The 19,509-nt window shown below is 36.3% G+C and overlaps 1 protein-coding gene across 1 annotated transcript; it reads right to left on the bottom strand.

The window, feature by feature from the left end:
* Window positions 1-4,863: 4,863 nt before the first annotated feature.
* Window positions 4,864-18,758, bottom strand: LOC129259448 (alpha-2Da adrenergic receptor-like). The gene is made up of 5 exons (XM_054897739.2): window positions 18,623-18,758; window positions 17,471-17,684; window positions 16,537-16,977; window positions 11,343-11,553; window positions 4,864-5,665 (listed from the first exon to the last, which is right to left on the bottom strand). Exons 1-5 carry the CDS (start codon window positions 18,721-18,723, stop codon window positions 5,436-5,438), a joined length of 1,197 nt encoding a protein of 398 aa, XP_054753714.2. The 5' UTR covers window positions 18,724-18,758; the 3' UTR covers window positions 4,864-5,435.
* Between the last annotated feature and the right edge of the window lie 751 nt (window positions 18,759-19,509).

Raw genomic sequence — 19,509 nt, 5'->3', positions numbered from 1 at the left:
TATGATATGGTATTTAGAAAGTCATTTCTTTAAATAGGCTCATAGTTCAATTTGATAAATGATATAATTTATATATGTGCCTACCCTGGGTAAAGTCATGATGATTATTATTTTTGCTAGAACCAGGGTTAGAGATGTCATTAGTGTCAGTGTTTTATTAGTGTTTTATATTCAAACCTTAAAATGGGCAATCACCTTTAGTTATGAAAAGGAAGCATTATGTCACTACTTAAAATAATAAAAACTCGAAGTGTGAGGAAATATATTTTGGTGTATATTGACTTGAAAACGGGATGTTTTAGTACCATTCAAACCCCTCGAGCAAGATTATTTATCTTATTTAGCAGACAAATGCGAGCACCAGGAGTGATGAACCCACAGGGCCTAAGCAAATTCTGTTCCATAAACAAAATATTTCTTATGTAATATAACATGATATGATAACATAATACATGTATAATATATATACAAAAGTTTATTCGTCCCTTACTACGTTTTTCTTTCTGTCTCCCTCTTTTTCTCCCTTCTCCATTTTGTTTGCCAGCTGATGGGGGGGCACGTGCCCCCCCCCCGTAGTTACGCCACTGAATGTTGTTAATACTTTTATTGATATTATTATCTTCATCATCATTATCATAATTTCCTTTTTTCAATATTATTATCGTTATTGTTAGTATTATTAATATAATTATCTTTAAGTAAATATCAATCAAATAAAACCGGCAAGTATTCATCACAAGCAACTGTGTATCATATTAAGACCTATTACATACTGATTACTAATTTTTCACGCAACCTCCGAATAATTCGAAAGCACCAGTTTTGTTATAGTGTTTTGCGTAAATTAGAAGACAAATTAGAGGAAAACAGTTTTTAAGTGTTTTTATAAGAGACTACTACTTTTACTATATTTATGATTATGGAATCTGTTTCGGTAAGGCTTGCTTGATTTTGGTTGATAGATTTCAAAGAAATGTCTTTGAAACTGAAAGAATGTACTATGTAATTAAAAGTAGGAAATCGAAGATCTATCATTGTTTCTCATATCACTCTTCTTACTGGTCGAGAGCTACAGAATGTCTGTTTGTTTTTAAAGGACAAGTCCATCCAAACAAAAAGTTGATTTGAATAAAAAGAGAAAAATCCAACAAACATAACACTGAAAATTTAATCAAAATCGGAAGAAGAAATAAGAAAGTTATGACATTTTTAAGTTTCGCTTAATTTCACAAAACAGTTATATGCACATCACGGTCGGTATATAAATGAGGGAACTGATGACATCACTCACTCACTATTTATTTTGTATTTTATTATATGAAATATGAAATATTCTAATTTTCTCCTCATTGTCCCATGAAAAAAAGTTCTATTTCTCCCTGAACATGTGGAATTACCATTGTTTAACATTTTATGGTTCAGTCAAGTTGGACCTCATTGTCAAATCTGTAAAAATTGAAATATTGTATATTCAAACAATAAAAATCAAAAGAAATAGTGAGGGACAAATGATGCACGTTAGCGCATGCATGCAGGGCCAAATAATGAACGATGTGCGAGAAGAGCCAATGGATATGACGCACCGAGGTGCGCAGGACCGAGTGCGGTATATCCATTTTGCGAGTCGAGCACAGAGTTCATTATTTAGGTCCTCTATGCACAAGAATGAGTGCATTGTTTGCTTTATACACCCCCCCCCCCCCCTCACCCATGTTACTGAGTTGCCCCGAATGCTATATTTGATCTCAATTCTAGATAATTCCAGAACTCGCACTATCCTGCACTCTGACGTCAGAGTGCAGGATTGTACTTTTGGTGTGCCGTCAGAGTGCAGGATAATGCATTTTGAATGCAATAGTGCAATTCGCTGAATATCATGTGATCCGATTTGGACCAATCAGATTGTACAGATCATTCTTTGGAGTTGTATAACAATACATCGATTCTCTCATTTACATGTGACTAAATTTGTGAAAAAAGCGGAATTTTAAAATGACATAACTTTCTTATTTTACATCCGATTTTGATGAAATTTTTTGCATTATGCTTGTCGGATTTTTCTCTATTGATTCAAATCAACCTTTTCCTGAGGTGGACTTGACCTTTAACAAGTCCACATCTATTTTCCAAGAATGCAATAGCAATTCCATTTATTTCAATACAGGATTTCAACCACGGACTTTCAGATGCCTAGTCGTCGCCTTAGACCACTCGGCAGACCCCCTACATAGTGTTGCCAACGATATACACTGTTAATTCACACATCAGAGAAACAGCCGACACATCGTGAAGATATATACACACTTTTGTTCAAATAAAAACATGAATATGAAAAAGATATATACAAACTGCAACGCACGAAGTATAAATATATTGTTACAAAGGTAATTATGATAAAGGAGAAGAATGGGGGATGAAGAGCGAGGGTGCATTTAAGGACGTTCCACAGTTATGTTTGTGCGCATCATGATCTGCGCATATTTTAATCTCTGCGCGCAGACGTCACAATGGATGAACTGGTGATTTAATCAACTGTAGGTAATATGAGCTGATTTTTCTCCTTATCTGCACTAACTGCAGTTCTGATGTGTTATTTTGTGAAGCTAATTAACTGGAATTATTCCATGGACCATTTTTTTATTCCTCTACAATTTCAAAATAGTTTCTCTGTAGTGCTGCAAAGTATAATAAATATGACCCCGAGTTTGAATAAATGAAAAAGTGGTTCGGAATTTTTCTTCACATAGATACTGCTTTTGGCGCGTTTTCGGGTGTTTTAAGAAGCAAATTTGCTCTAAGAGTGCTGATAGTTTGAAAACAAGCACATGAACCCATATTTTTTAACGTTTGCACCTCTTAGGTATACCTTCCTCTACAACTTTGCAAAGTTTGGTGAAAATGACATGGGTTTTGAATAAAGTGCAGCATTTATTTTACTTCTCAAGTTTGTTATTGAAATTTCTGAGGTTGAGTATCTTTCCCGCAATTTCTAAGAGCTGAGAATGTTGTTAGACTTAAATGAGCAAACAACTGACAGCAGTATAGATATATTATCCATCCTACGGATACAATTATTAATGATATTGCAAATTTTGATGAAATTTTCCTGGATTTTGACTGAGTAATAGGGCTTAAACTTTTGTTGTGATCTCGTGAGGTCTAAAAATGCCTAATTCTTTTGGATGCGGATTTCTTAAGAACATCATCCATTTTGGGTTAACTTTGAAGCTCTATAGCAAAACATCAAACACATGGACCCATACTAATATTTGCATGTTTGGAATATTCAGGTGCTAAAGTATCTATGTGCAAAGTATGATGAAAATGACATGGATTTTCAATGTTTGGGAGCAAGACTACGGAACCATTCGCATTTTAGACGGTATTAACAGACTTTTGTTTGTTTTTGGCGCTTTTTGGGCTGTTTCAAGCCAACTCGCAATACTTTGGACACTGATAATTTGAAAACGAGCACATGGACCCCATAATTTACATGTCTTAACTTCTTCAAAATATATTCCTCTACAAATCTAGAGAGTATGATGAAAATGACATGGATTTTGAATGTTTGGGAGAAGGACTAAGGAACTATTTTAGACATTTTGGACGGTATTACAATTTTGCCCGTTTTAGGCGCATTATAGACTGTTTCAAGCCAACTCGCAACACTTTGGACACTGATAGTTAAAAATGAGCACATGGACCTCATATATTTAATATTTTAACGTCATCAGAATATATTCCTCTGCAAATCTAGAGAGTATGATGAAAATGACATGGATTTTGAATGTTTTTGGAGCGAAATATGAAACCATTTGCATGTTAGACGGTATTATCATACTTTTTGCTTGTTTTCGGCGCACTTTAGGTGGATTTTAATATTTTTTAGCCAACTCGCAACACTTTGGACACTGATAGTTTAAAAACGAGCACATGGACCCCTTGTTCTTAATATTTTAATGTCTTTAGAATATATTCTTCTACAAATCTAGAGAGTATGATGAAAATGACATGGATTTTGAATGTTTGGGGGCAAAACTACGGAACCATTCGCATTTTAGACGGCATTATTAGACTTTTGCACGTTTTCGGCGCATTTTGGGCGATTTTCATGCCAAATCGCATCACTTTGGACACTCATAGTTAAATATGGACCCCATATATTTAACTTCCCTACACCTTCGATATGCATTCCTCTACCATTTAGCCGAATTTGATGAAAATGACATGGATTTTGAAAAAAGTGCAGCTTACAAAATATCTTTTTAATTTTTGAGTAGATTCACGTCTTTGAAGATTTGCTTTTTCGATTTTTTGCACCGTTCTTGCCAAATGAGGGCGCTCCAAATAGATATAGTTTTACCAATTAAAAGACTTTTTCTTACTTTGGTATACACCTTGTTACATATCTTGAAAATTTGATGAAGTTTGATGCGGTATCCACTGAGTAAAGATGATTTAAACTCATTTAGTGAATTCGTGAGGTCTAAAAGAGGCATAATTCTCTTGATTGCGCAAGATTGCATATCATTTAAATACGGCGACTTTAAAGACCCTCAGAAACAAAATAAGCACATGAACCTATATTATTTTTTGCATTTTCATAATGCATAGATACCAAAGTAACTCTCAGCCAAATTTGGTAAAATTGACATGGACTTCATTTTAACTGTGGAACGTCCTTAAGGGGGGATGTAGACTGAATGCATTCGACGGAGTATGAGGGGGGATTGGAAGGGGATAGCCAGAAGGATTAACAATTGAAAATTTGAATCAGATGTGAAATAAGAAATCCATGACCTCTCAAAATTTCCTTTAATTTACAAAACAGTTATATAAACAAAAGCTCAACACGGACGATATGTAAATGAGAGAGCCTATGTATTTTAAAGTGTGAATTATACATGTAGAATAGTTAAATCTGTGTACACTTGAAAATATGAAATATTTTTTAATTAATCACAATATTTTACAAAATTATCAATTCAACATTCAACAAAACATCCATGTGAGATTGTGAGACATCAAAGAAGTACGCTGTTGAAGACAATTACACGCAGTACTTTCTTTCTTAATAGGCGGCAGGCCTATCAGTATTCTTTGGAGATGATTCTCTTGCGTATATAAACGAGATAAATGAAATTCAACAATTCAAACATAGCAACATTAAAAAAGGATAAAGCTTAAGAAGGTAACACGTTGTAAGAAAGCATTATTAATACATTGACAATTTTTCTAAATTACAATGGTTATAAAGAATGGAACAGCAAATTTATCATCATGATAATGATAATCCATGATAAGTGGAATATATAGATTGTCAGACCTCGAAATTTCATTGTAGTGACGGCTTCTCCGTTGGCACGTCAATTTTAATATCATAATGTAGTATGTTGCTAACTAAAGAGCTAACATATTAATATCAACAAAAGTATTCAGGATTGGTAACGTGCAAATGTCTTTCTTTTTAGCTTCCACAGTTCATTCCTGACTCGTCTGTTGAGAAGGGCGTAGATGAGAGGATCAAAGAGCGCGTTGCAGTAGCCTAACCACATAGTGAAAACACCAAACCAATATCCCTCCGCCTCTCTGACCCGGATGAAGTTTGAATGATACAACAAATATGGAGTCCAGCAGATGACAGTCGTGAAAACAAGCAGCGCCCCTGGAGAAGAGGGGTACGAGAATAAGGACATGGAGAAAATATCAGTAAAATTATTTGAAAAATAAAATAAAGGAACGCGCAACAACAAAAGGAGTATCTGTCATTGTTATCTTTACATTTGGCATAGTAGTCTGTTCTGTTAGCGAAATTATGTGGACACGATGGACAAAAGCATGATTTTTTCTCCAGACCTTTGTTTATGTATAAGAATTAAAAATGGGATATGCTCCAAAAAATCTGGCTGCAGGAACAGTGAAAAAATGGGTGAAAATGTCAGAATTTATGAGTTTAGATTGGTCTGATATATAGACTAGCGCTAGTGCAAAACTCAATAGCAGTGCATTATTTTGCATTGGTTTAGTTCTTGAATTCAGACCCTTTTTGAACAGATGTTCTGTTTGTCCTCACATCTCAATGCACCAAATATCTGAATGCAGATCCTAAACGAGCTGAAGTGGAGGTGGAGGAGGTGGAATGTTGGGGTGTATGTACATATTTTGGTCTTGGGGTAAAGATGTGCAAGACACATTTTTTGCATGCGTTGGATATTGTGTTGCCGTGGTAACAGTGTATTATGGCAAAAATCTTGCAGTTAGAACTGCTTCCTCTGTTTTCATCCGATTCTCATGAAATTTGGCACACACATTGGTCTTGAGATGAAGATGTCGAAGACACATTTTTGTGTGTCTTTCAGAAATTGTGTTGCCATGGTAACAACATATTATATGGCAAAATCTGGGTAAAAACCTTGCAATTTGAACTACTTCATCAGTTTCAAACCAATTCTCATGAAATATGGCTCACACATTGGCCTTGAGGTAAAGATGTGCAAGAATCTTTTTTTGCATTTGTCAGAGAGTGCATTGCCATGGTAACCACATATAGCCAGAAATGCCGGGAAAACTCATTGTGGATCAATCTACTTCTCAGTTCTCAGCCTGTGCTCATAAAAGTTGACACAAATATTCATTTTGGGTAAAGATTCATATTCAGTGTTAAAGGGGAATCCAGCCTTGGTCATAAAATGTTGTGTGAAAAAGGAGAAAAATAAGAATGGTGAAAGTTTGAAAGAAATCGGACAAGCAAAATAAAGTTATGGCTGCTTTAAAATTAAGATCCCTATGGCTACTAGTATGTAGATTTTAAATTGGCAACTGGGTAAGTAAATTATGACAAGGGGCGAGGCCGCATGGACAACTTTCCCATTGGCCTTATTGTACTTAATTATCAGGATTTTTGGTTTCTCCTAAATCCCTACTCCATTGGGGCCGTAAAATAAACCCGGTAGTATAATGTTTTATGTCCTCATGAAAGAAAGATATAATTTGAAGTAAAAGTAAATTTATTATTCCAGTACATGGAAGAGTGGTCCTTGCCTTACATCACTATGACATCACATAAGTGGCCAAATTGAAGTCTTCATGGGTATAGTGATTACCAATGTTTACAACTTTTATATATTCACAACTTTCTTATGGTTTGTCCGATATTGTTCAAACTTTGAGCAATAAACTTGTCTGATTTTTTCTTTTCCTCTAAAAACAAGTGTTTATTTGGGTTGGATTCCCCTTTAACGTCATAATAGCGCAGGATATCAATCACCTTCAATAATAAGTATAGGTTTTTTTAGGGGGGGCGGAGGAGGTCCTCAAAAACTGACATCATAAAAATATAGAAGGTTAAAGGCCATGACCAGGCATTAGGAACTTAAACACTCTAAAAGAAAGCACCCCTTCCATTTTTTTTTTTTTTTTGGGGGGGGGCTTTAGAAAATTGCCACATAAAGAGTAAAAGGAAATTATTACAACTAGGAACTTAACCCCCCCCCCCAAAAAAAAAAAGGGGGAAGAAAAATCCTTTACACTTCAGCGTATTAATTTAAAGCCTAAAACATTCTGCTTTGATAAAAGATTATTTCCGGTGCCCAATCAATCAATGTTTTATTCATCTTCTTCTACTCAGTGTATGTTCATTTCAGTTCCTACTCTGACTTTCTTACATAACTTTTTTGCACTTTTGAGCTTTACCATACCTTCTTGTTTTGTTCCCCCCCCCCCTTTGTCTCCCTCTCTAAGTACATATTTCTTTGCTATTTTAATTCATTATTATCTAGCAACAATTATTCCATTTTGAATGCTTACACCTACACCGACATATAATACCATGACATTTATTTTTTTCTTCATAATCTTTTAAACTCCATTTTGGCTACACTCTGTACGTCCTGAATAATACTATTAGCAATATCTAATGTCTACTTTATTGAAGAAACGACTGTCATGATATTATATTTTGGTAAAGGTGCATCAAATTCTTATTAACAAGGTTGCAGCATTCAGAATGGAATAACTGTTGCTTGACAAAAATGAATTTAGTTGTTTTCCGAAAATCCTCTGTGAAAATTTTAGTTTTATCACTGAGTTTCCCCATTCCTGCAGTTACCACCATCTGAAAGGGATATGACTAGAATATACTTATATGTAGAGAAATAAAAGTCACCATTTGCTCAATGAACAGCGAATAAGTTTGTCTTTACTCCAATGGAAAATTATTTGCATTTTTTATGACAGTCAGAGTTAGCATCCAACAATTTTGCTACTGAAACATAATATTCATTTTTTGACAATGGGAGATGTAGGATATATAAAGCAGGGACTGTCACAGAAATATACTGAAAAAAATAAATGAAAGAAAATATAAGGCTAAAATTTATTGTGCACATATGTGTATTTTTGATATGGTATGTTATTGAGTCATGGATTTGCAAGTGAATTTCTAAAACAAGTGCAGAGATTTTTGTATACTTTATATAATTCTATAATTAGTTGCATGATTAAGGGTACACTTTATAATATGTCAGAAAAAATATACTTGGAGAGAGAGAGTAAAAAAAGGTGAGAGGAAACAGAAGATGGTATGGTGAAGCTCAAAATCAAGAGTGATGTGATAAAGTTAAAAAGAAAGAGTAGGAACGGAATATGAATAAAAGACTGAGTAGGAGAATATAAATAAACAATGATTAATTGGGTACCGTAAACAATTTTTTATCAAAGCAGAAGGCATCAAAATTCAAATGAATGGTCTGAACTCTGAAGTGCAAAGGACTTACCTTTTTGGGGGGCATTTTTCTGCTCAAAAAATATATCAGCCCCCTACTTTTTCGGGGGGGGGGGGGTTAAGTTCCTAGTCATAATCCTTTAACTTTTACTTTTATGAGGTCATTTTCTAAAGACCCCCCCCCCCAAAAAAAAAAAAAAAAAGGGAGTAATGTCTCGCTTTAAAAATGCAAAGACCCCTGAGGGGCAAAGGCGTAGACTGGTTTGAGCATGGGGAGGTAGAACTAACAGTGGTATGGGGAGGGGTGCACATCTTGGGGAGGTGGAACGAAGGTTTGGAAAATCAGCTGTTGAAAGTAGAAGGGGTACACGTTTCGTTTTGCTTGCCAGTGTTGGAACTCCTCTGCCACAGCGGAAGGTTTCACATTCACCCAGTGTACCCCCAGCCTATGCCCTTGAGGGGATGCTTATTTTAAGAGTGTTTATCATGTTTATGTTCCTAATGGCCACCGCCTTTAAACTTCTTTATTTTGATGTCAGATTTTAAGGACCAATCCCGCCCCTCCCCCAAAACCTAGAAATATTAATGAAAGTGATTAATACCCCCACACTCTGGCGTGAACATTTAAATGCAGTTTAGAATTTAATATGAATCTTTACCACAAGATGAACATTTCTTCCAACTTTTATGAGCACTGACTAAAAACAGGGGAAGTAGTTTGATCCACAATGAGTTTTCCTGCATTTCTGGCTATCATATGTGGTTACCATGGCAATATACTCTCTGACAAATCGGGGGGGGGGGGGCACTTCCATTGACGAGTGGATACCATGCGCGACCATGGGGTCTCGAAAAGCACCCTAAACACGTATTTTCCATATTTTGAAAATGCACCCCTTAACAAGTGTTGGCGTCTGAAACCCTACCCTTAAAAAGTATTGGAAACAAAACGATATACTCTTGGCAAGTATTCCCTGAAATGAACCCCTAAACAAGTACATATATTTTATTGTCATGTCACGGGTCCGTCGGTCGTCGGATTTACCTTTACACACCATTTGGTTTTAGTACGGCCCCAGCTTTCACACCTCGCGCAAATCGGACTCTAAACATGTAGTGTTGGGGCAAAAAGGACATCCTTTATAAAACATTTTAATTTTGTTTTATCATCCCCGCAAATTTGACCCTAATCACGTAGCTTTCCTAGCAAAATAGATACCCTTTTTTCATAATTCTTGTGTTTTTGACACCCTTATCACGTTACGTACGTAACGTGCCCTATCTTGAAAAAGACATCCCTTTTACGTGTTTTTTTGGTCGCGCATTGTATCCACTCTTCAATGTAAGTGGCCCCCCGGGTGACAAATGCACACAAAAACAATGGTTCTTGCACATCTTTACCTCAAGGCAAATATGTGAGCCAAATTTCATGAGAATTGGTTCAAAACTGATGAAGTAGTTCAAATTGCAAGGTTTTTACCTAAGTTTTGACATATAATATAATGTTACCATGGCAACACAATTTCTGAAACACACACAAAAAGACACATCTTTACTTTAATACCAATGTGTGTGCCAAATTTCATGAGAATTGATTGAAAACTGATGAAGCAGATTGAATTGTAAGTTTTTTCCCAATTTTCACCAAATGATATGTTGTTACCGTGGCAACAAAATTTCTGAAAGACACACAAAAATGTGTCTTAGACATCTTCACCTCAAGACCAATGTGTGTGCCAAATTTCATGAGAATCGGATGAAAACAGAGGAAGCAGTTCTAACTGCAAGATTTGTACCTTATTTTTGCCATAATACACTGTTACCATGGCAACACAATATCCAACACATGCAAAAAATGTGTCTTGCACATCTTTACCCCAAGACCAAAATATGTACATACACACCAGCATTCCACCTCCTCCACCGCCACCCTTCAGCTTGTTTAGGATCTGCATTCAGATATTTGGTGCATTGAGATGTGAGGACAAACAGAACATCTGTTCAAAAAGGGTCTGAATTCAAGAACTAAACCAATGCAAAATAATGCACTGCTATTGAGTTTTGCACTAGTGCTAGTCTATATATCAGACCAATCTAAACTCATAAATTCTGACATTTTCACCCATTTTTTCACTGTTCCTGCAGCCAGATTTTTTGGAGCATACCCCATTTTTAATTCTTATACATAAACAAAGGTCTGGAGAAAAAAATCATGCTTTTGTCCACCGTGTCCACAAGTAGGGTGTTTTTGACGCTAACAGACCGGACTATAGTAAGTAATTTCCTGTCCATCGTTCTTGCGTCACCATGGTCACTGAGTCACTGAAAATAAATAATCAAATGATGAATCAAGCATGCTTTACATGTCGTACGGGTCAAATGTTCTAAAGTCACGTGGGAATGAAGCAATTGCCAGGGCGAGAAAACTGTTCTTTTTATTTAAATCTAGATTTGCGATATAATTTGACATTATAATCAGATTTTCTTCTTTTTTTGTGGGGGATCGAGGTCTTGGAACTATTGGGAGTCCTGCCTACCAAGCCATCAGCTAAAGGACGGTGGTAGAATCTACATACTTCAGGCATGTTAGGTGTAACGAGTAGGAAATGTAACTACATACCCATAAGAATGACCCGTTTGTGAGCCTCATGTCGCTGACGTCGACTCTTCATCTTTGCCTTTTTCTCCCTCCTCGTCATCGAGCACGTCGAGTTGATGTTCCCGATACTGTTCGACTCCCTTCCGTAGCTGATATCATCTTCATCATCGGCTGAATCAGGTTGGCGTCTCCTCATGGCTGGCCGGGGAAGGGTCACCCCTGTCCCTGATTCCTACGAATGGGAAATGACGACAGGCAGCAGGCTATATAGTACCGAAGCGATAACGTCAGTTGCCATGGTGTCATGACGACCTGGTTCTAAACAAATGAACCCGGAATGAAAGCGTGTGTTTCTCATCGGAGAAAATGGCTGCTATCGGAATGATCGCTTGCAGCCTATTTTTCAGACGAGCCAAAATGTGTGCAGATGATCGTCAGGTGCGACTCTGTTTAGAACCACAACGCCATGACACCATGGCAACTGACGTCACACTTCCGTACTTTATTCACAAAACTTGCCCTTAAATTGATACAATAAGTAGAAATCAGCAAACAAATTAAATGCCTGTAGGTCTACCTATCAGACTTTCAAAAATGAAATTAAAAAAGAAGAACTGTATCAATAGTTATATTTTCTTTTTAAAGGGGAATCCAACTGATATGAAAAGTTTGTTTTTGGTTTTAAAAAAAAATGGGAGAGCAGAGAACCAAATAGGTTGTACACAATTAGAAGGCTATTGGAATCTTAAAAGTTGTAAAATATAAATTATCTTGCTAGCTGATAACCATGGGGATTTTCAATTAGCATAACTGGCAGATGCCAGTATGTCGTGTGATGTTCATCGTGCTGTAGAGGCCCGCGTAAAAGAGAAATATAAGAAAACAAGGCAGAAAGAAGAAATGATTACAAAAAAAAGAAATGTCAGGGTCGTGTAACTATATAATTAACCTTGCTATTCAAATGAGAACAAAAATGACGCCCCACCCCGTTATATGGCGCCGCCTATGTTAGCTAACTAAAATTAAAGAAAGCTAGGTTTTATTACAAACAAAATACGGTTGTATAGGCCTATAGCCATGGGCGGAAATCCCAGGGGGACAGGGGGACGTGCCCCCCCCCCCCTACTCAAAATAGTAGGGGGGACACAATATCAAATGTCCCCCCTACTATTTTTGGTTTTTTATGATGGTAAGAAATACGTCATTCTAAATCGAAATAAAACATATATATTGGGACGAGATGACCTTACTTTGGCGATGATAACCTTTTTTTTGCTTGTCAAATTTTCCCGCCCCATGTCCCCGTAGGCGGATCCAGGGGGCCGAGGGGCCCGCCCCCCCCCCCCCTCTTGGCGGAGCAAAAAAAAAAGAAAAAAAGGGAAAGAAAGAAGTAAAAAGGGAGGGAAAAGAGAGGAAAAAAGAAGAGAAGGACGACGACTGCATAAAATAAGATGAGGGGAAGACTTGGAAAATAAAGAGAATCTTTCGTGCCACTGAAATAAAATAAAATATAAAGATTTACATATCTTGTTCAATATGGAGTTCGAATATCAAGTTTGGAAGTCAATATACAAAACATATTTCACCTCAGAAATCGAACTTTCATTATTTTCTGTAAAAATGTCAGTTTTATGGTCTGAATGTTAACATGTTGCTTGCGCTGCGCGCTCGCAAATTTTCATTTATCAGGTACCTATTATTTTCGTGTATTCCATAAAGTTTTCAAAATATCCCTTTTCAGGTCTGATTGTCAAGACGTATCAGCTAGCGCGCTGCGCGCTTGCATTTTGATTGGCGAGTTATATAAATGTTTCAATATTGATTGTACAACAAACTACTTAAAATCCCCTTTTCATGACAGTTTATCAAAAATTTTAGCTCGCGATTTGCGCTCGCATTAATGGTTAAAAATATATTAACTGATGCATCCTATTCATAATCACAAAAGTGAAATGTCATGATATCATCAGATTTCGCGCCCTCATTAGACATTAATAAATATGATATTAATTTAATGATTAAATTGTCCCTTTTGTTTCATCTCGCGCTTAGCAAGAGGAATAGGAAGATAGTCATCATTTTCATATGACATGTAAGGATGTCCCGGTCCTATGTCAAAACTCAAAGTAATAATAATATCAGCTCTTTTTTAAATGCGATCCATATCCACCTTATAATTTTTCTACAAAGTGCTTGAAATATAAAGCTGAAATTGGCTTTTTTTTCAGATCGGAATATCAAAGTTTTCATGATTTTCATGATTAAAGTTGTATTTAGAATGCCCAGATTCTAGGTCTAAATATGAAACACGCTCGCGCATGTTTATTCAGATACTCAACTTGTTCTCTAATTTAAATCATTATCCAGTTTCAGATCACAATATCAAAATTTTTCTGCGCGCGCTTTGTGCTCGCATTATCAATGTAGAAAGACCCCATATTACTCATCCTTTTGATGATTTACAAAACATGAACAGAGTGGCCCATTTTTAGGTCTAAATCTCGATATTTTTTTCTGCTCGCGCTTCGCGCTCGCATCAATCGTTAAAATATATAGCTATCCTGTTTTTCCATTCTATCTTTAGAAAGTTCAAAAATTTTCAGCTCGCGCTTCGCGCTCGCATTTTTTTGATTTGTTGAAATATGTAACGCCTTCATGGCTAAGTGCAAGCAGTCCTTAACAGGTTTTCAACAGGTACCAGTTCAAAACGTATATAAAAATTTTCTGCTCGCGCTTTGCCCTCGCATTATTAATACTCATCCTTTTCAGGATTTACAAAACATAGAGTGTCTCGTTCAGTAAATATTATAGGACTAAATCTCGAAATTTTCCGCTCGCGCTTCGCGCTCGTAATAATTGTTTACTTACATACCTTTTCTGCTTGAGTTACAAAAAGTGCTTAGAATTTCCATTCTTTAGGTGAAAATGTCAAAAAAAAAATTCAGCTCGCACTTCGCGCTCGCATTATTTGATTGTTAAATGCTACTTTAACAGGTATCTTTTCCATCAGTTCATTTCTGTTCGCGCTTTGCGTTCGTAGTAATTATTAAGTTGCATACACATCTTTTTCAGGATAAACATTGCCCAGAATCAGTTCAAATTTTAGGAAAAAATACATAAAATTTCCAAAAAAAATAGCTCGCGCTTCGCGCTCGCATCATATAAATAAGGATTATGATAATATATATTAATTCATAAGAATAAAGCTAAGAAGTGACTAATGAGGACTACCCCTTCAAAGAAACAAACAAAAATCATCTTCGAGCTGCTGATCGGGGAAAATATGGCTGAAACAAATTTCCGCCCCCTGTGTCCCCCCTACCTTTTGGGAGAGATTTCCGCCCCTGCCTATAGCTCTGATTGATTTAAAGGAGAATGAAACCTTTGGAACAAGATAGCTTGTGTGAAAACAGAAAAATTAAAGAAACAGATCAACGAAAGTTTGAGAAAAATCGGACAAATAATGAGAAAGTTATGAGCATTTGAATATTGCGATCACTAATGCTATGGCAATGCGACAAAGTTGTGTGATGTCACTTGTGAACAATTAACTGTCCCCATTACTTTAGTATATATTCCACATAAACTGCCTCTTTTATCATATATATCAGTAGATCATGTGTTCTTTCTATAGGAGGGCATGTAATACAGATTTTTAAATACATCATGGATAAAGAGTTTGTATCACCATAAGAAAAAGCAAAAAGAGATATTTTGAGGGTATTTTAAAGTCCATCAAAGGGAAAGTTGTTCACATGTGACATCATACATCCTTGTTGCATTGCCAATGGGAGGATCTCCATGGCATTAATGATTGCAATATTAAAATGCTCATAACTTTCTTATTATTTGTCCAATTTTTCTCAAACTTCCTTTGTTCTTATTCTTTGTTCTTGTTTTTCTGTTTCGACACAAGCCTACTTGTCAGGGGCGGAAATCTCTCCCAAAAGGTAGGGGAGACAAGGGGCTGGAAAATTTGACAAGCAAAAAAAAAGGTTATCACCCAAAATTTAAGGTCATTTCGACGAAAAAAAAATTGGCAAGCAAAAAAAAAAAAAAAAAGGTTATCATCCCAAAAGTAAGGTCATCTCGTCCTAAAATACATGTTTTATTTCGATTTTGAATGATGTATTTCTTACCATCATAAAAAACACAAATAGTAGGGGGGAAATTTGATATTGTGCCCCCCCCCTACTATTTTGAGTAGGGGGGACACGTCCCCCTGTCCCCCCTGGGATTTCCGCCCATGCTACTTGTTCCAAAGGTTTAATTCCCCTTTAAATTTCAGAAATTAAAATAACCACGTCGAGGATGATGTTGAAAAACGTTAATTGAATAAATTATTGTTTTTTTGTTTTTATGCCTCATAGAAACCAGATTTTGGTTAATTATTTTTAACGTGCTGCTTCAATTCAAATTAGTTCTCTTAATGGGAGGAAATCGATTTATGTTATATCTGGTAGTCGAACATTTATGATAAATGAATGCCTAAACATAACTTAAACAGAACATGTGTTTGAACCCTAATTTGATCATTATTTCGGTATAAAGTGCGTCCCACAAAAACGAAACCGAGATTTTTCGATGATATATCATAACTTAGCAGACAAATCACTATCATTACAAAGCTTAGAGTCTCCTCTTTTAGCTGGTATATTAAAGAAGATTTCTCATTCACGCATGCGTGAGTAAAAACAATTTAAAGAAAGAATACCAAAACGTAAGTCCCTTGGCGAGGGGTAGCTCGGTTTCAAGAAGAAAATAATATGCCTACAAAGTTCAATATCTGCTCGTTCATTTGTCTTTCATTTGAAACCTCAATCACAGAAAATGATCAAGAAATAAACTTCTCTTTCTTCGAAATAATGCTTGCATTTCCATAATTTCTTTAAAAACAAATATTTTTTCCACCTGTTTCCCACCAAAGCTATCGCATGGTTAACAAAAGACTTTATGCATGACGGAGAGTCAATAAAACAGTGTCGAGTAAGTCTGACAGCTAGCCTGGAAAACCTCTTCAGTTTTTTTTTAATTATTGGAATTCAAGCCTTAATTCAAATAAACAGAACTTTGTTATTTCTTAACCGTTATCTGTGATAGATTTGAAACTTCTTCTCACTGGACCCCCATGACCAACGACGTCATATATTGAGTGCAAGACAATGGGAAATACAGAGGAGTGATGAGAGAAGTATTCGTGATTAAGACCACTCACTTCACACGAGTCCATCGACTGGCTCCGGCTCTTATTTGGCATATTCGACAACGACTTCAAAGTGGGCATGGAGGACGAAAGCTGGTGGCTTCGAAGACTCAGGCCCTCCTTCCTGATGAAGTACGCGATGACGACGTAGACAGCGACCAGACACGGGAGCGTCACTCCCAGGTAAAGAATGCTACAACCGAGTCGAAGGACATCATTTTCCCAGATCCGAGTGCAGTGCTTCGTGCCTGGGTCGTACTCGTACCCGATCACCAAACCGATGGATGCTATGAATATCCCTACGAGCCAGGACAAGGAGACCATGACCAAGACACGGCTGCGGTTTGGAGGGTACCGGCGGGACAAAACGACGATTAGGAGACGGTCGGCGGCGATGGAGAGAATGATGGGAAGATTGGTGAAGGAGAACATGATGGAGAGGAATCCATTCATCTGAAAGTGAGAATAAACGGGAAAAAAACCTAGTGCTTACATTTTAGCAGGGGTACTCACCTGATAAGTGATGTTCTGGTTTTACTTGTCACTCTTATCAAAATCATTGAAAACCAAAAATCGTTATTCATGTTAAAAATGCAGTATGGCGTTATTATTTCCTCTTTAAAAAAACTTTCTCAAATGTTTCGTATAGTACACACATTTTGTGAAGTCAAAACCAGAGTGATTGATCCTCTTTTCTAACAAAATTTTCCCACAAATCGTCATGTTTTCTGTCACTTTCACAACTATCTTATTTAGGCCTACAAGCCACAGAAAATACATACAGAACTAAGATCGACTGCAGAAATGTGGTTATGTTGTAAAAGCGCACTATGTTATGAATTACTTAAAATTGCCCAAATAGTAAATGTGCACCTGACTTAAAAATGCCCCTATTACCCAAAAGTCTAACTTAGTATACGTTCTAAAAGCGGAAGTCTTAACTTACTTTGCACACATCATCGTGATTTATCAAAAAACTTCCCCCATCAAAGACAGAAGCCAGTGAGAAGGTCATACTGGCTAGCGCCACACCCAGATCCGCCACGGATAGGTTGAAGACCAAGATATTATGGGGACTCTTTCTCAGGTTGCGTACACGTACGATGATGGTGATTGTAAGGACGTTGAAAAGAATCGCTCCAAGCATGATGATAATCAAGCTGATTGGATAACACGAAATGGGTAAAAGATGAAAATATCATGATGTGCATGATATAGCAGTATACGCTGCCCAGTGAGTGTTATGTCGCAGTGCGGTATTGTATTGAGCCATCCAAGGAGCTACGCCGCGGCGCGTCCTCAATTCTAGAAGATGCCGCTGAAGAATCTCTTCATGATTGTCATGGCCAGACTGGAGATACCGATGACGGAATGAAACTGTTTAAGGTGTCGCCGGTCCAGTCATGATTTTTTTTTTCTTAAACGTTGTTATCCGTCATTCGCCACCCCCCCCCCCCCCTCGACATCATTGATCCTAATTTCGACGATTATCGTATTGAAAATTTATAGTTTCTGATAATAGCAAAATCTAGGTGCCCTTAGGTGGTAAAGATTACTATTTCGATTACAAATGCACGACTGCATGTCGAATTTATTTAATGGTTTAGCGGGTTTGATCATGATGAACGTACATTTAAAGAAACAACAGACACTAAAACATTTCATTTCGTACAAGAGATACAAGATCTGAAAATTTAGTGTTCAACAATTGATGTCCTTCCAACATAGACTTTGTCAAATTAAAAGAGAGAAAAGGGTCATCACTTTCTCGAATATCTTAGAGGCGATGACATAACTTAAAACATTAAACAAATTTATTCCACAAATATACGACGGTCTCAAATTTACGAATTTCACGAATCCATCGCAAAATTAAATGCGATACATTAACTTAGGTTTTGCGTACTTTGTGGCCTCCATATTGAACGAAATTTAGAATTATGATAATAGACAATGTAGATGTTACGTAATATCAATTGTCATGATTCTATCGGAATGACTTTTAACATGTTTTATTTTTTGTCGTCTTAATATTGCATTCAAACAACTCTAAAACATCCAATAATACTACAGAAATACTTAAAGACTGATCTTTTACCTTAATGATTCTAGCACCAGATGAAAAGTTGATCTGTTTTCTCCAGAGCGAGGGAGAATCGTGCTGTTCACGGTAAATATCATTTCTAAAGTTGAATTCATTATGAACTCAATCCCTTCACAGCGAAAGTCACTCTGATACTGACTTTCAAGTGGGGTGGTTGTCTTCACTATGTTTCATTTTAATTACAGCTAAAATCTACTTCACTTTAAATAGATAATATCATTAGCCTTCGAAAGTATCAATGCATCTATATCAATGTAAGTCGTGCAATGTTTTGAAATATTATTTTAAAGGGATGCTCCGGGCTGAAAATATTTATATCTAAGTGAATAGAGTAAAATTCACAAAGCAAACTGCTGAAAATTTGATAAAAATCGGATAACAAATAACAAAGTTATTGAATTTTAAAGATTTGCATTAATCAGTTAAAACATTTCTAGGCAAGTCTTTATGAATATTCAATATGTGTGCTGATGATGTCATATACCCACTTGTTCTTTTGTATTTTATTATATGCAATTAGGTTTATTAAAACAATTTCTACCAAGAACTAAAACAATTGAATTGAAAACTGATTAAGTGCATTAGTTTTTTTTTTGAAAAAATGAAACAATTCTGATTTCAGGTAATAACATTTAAAAAAGGAAAGTGGGGATGTGACATCATCAGCCCACCTCACCTAATGAATATTCATGAAGACATGCCGAGAACTGTTTCACCGGACTAATGCAAACCTTTAAAATTCAATAACTTCGTTATCCGATTTTGATGAAATTTTCAGCATTATGATTTGTGAATTTTACTCTATTTATTTAGATATAAATATCTTCATCCTGGAGTATCCCTTTAAAGAGAGATTCTATGATTTTCTTCGCTATCAAGAG

Source organism: Lytechinus pictus, chromosome 4 (assembly GCF_037042905.1).
Source record: "Lytechinus pictus isolate F3 Inbred chromosome 4, Lp3.0, whole genome shotgun sequence".
NCBI lineage: Eukaryota > Metazoa > Echinodermata > Echinoidea > Temnopleuroida > Toxopneustidae > Lytechinus > Lytechinus pictus.
The sequence above is the reverse complement of the archived record's forward strand: the minus strand, read 5'-3'. Positions and strand labels throughout refer to the sequence as shown.

Bases quoted from the DNA above. Each gene is read 5' to 3' on its own strand.
- LOC129259448 (XM_054897739.2), bottom strand. From the start codon at position 18,723: ATGAATTCAACTTTAGAAATGATATTTACCGTGAACAGCACGATTCTC. The intron at 16,978-17,470 runs GTAAGTTAAGAC...TCTCACTTTCAG, and splicing joins ATCACGATGATGTGTGCAAA to ATGAATGGATTCCTCTCCAT. The intron at 5,666-11,342 runs GTATGTAGTTAC...CCTCTTCTCCAG, and splicing joins CAAACGGGTCATTCTTATGG to GGGCGCTGCTTGTTTTCACG.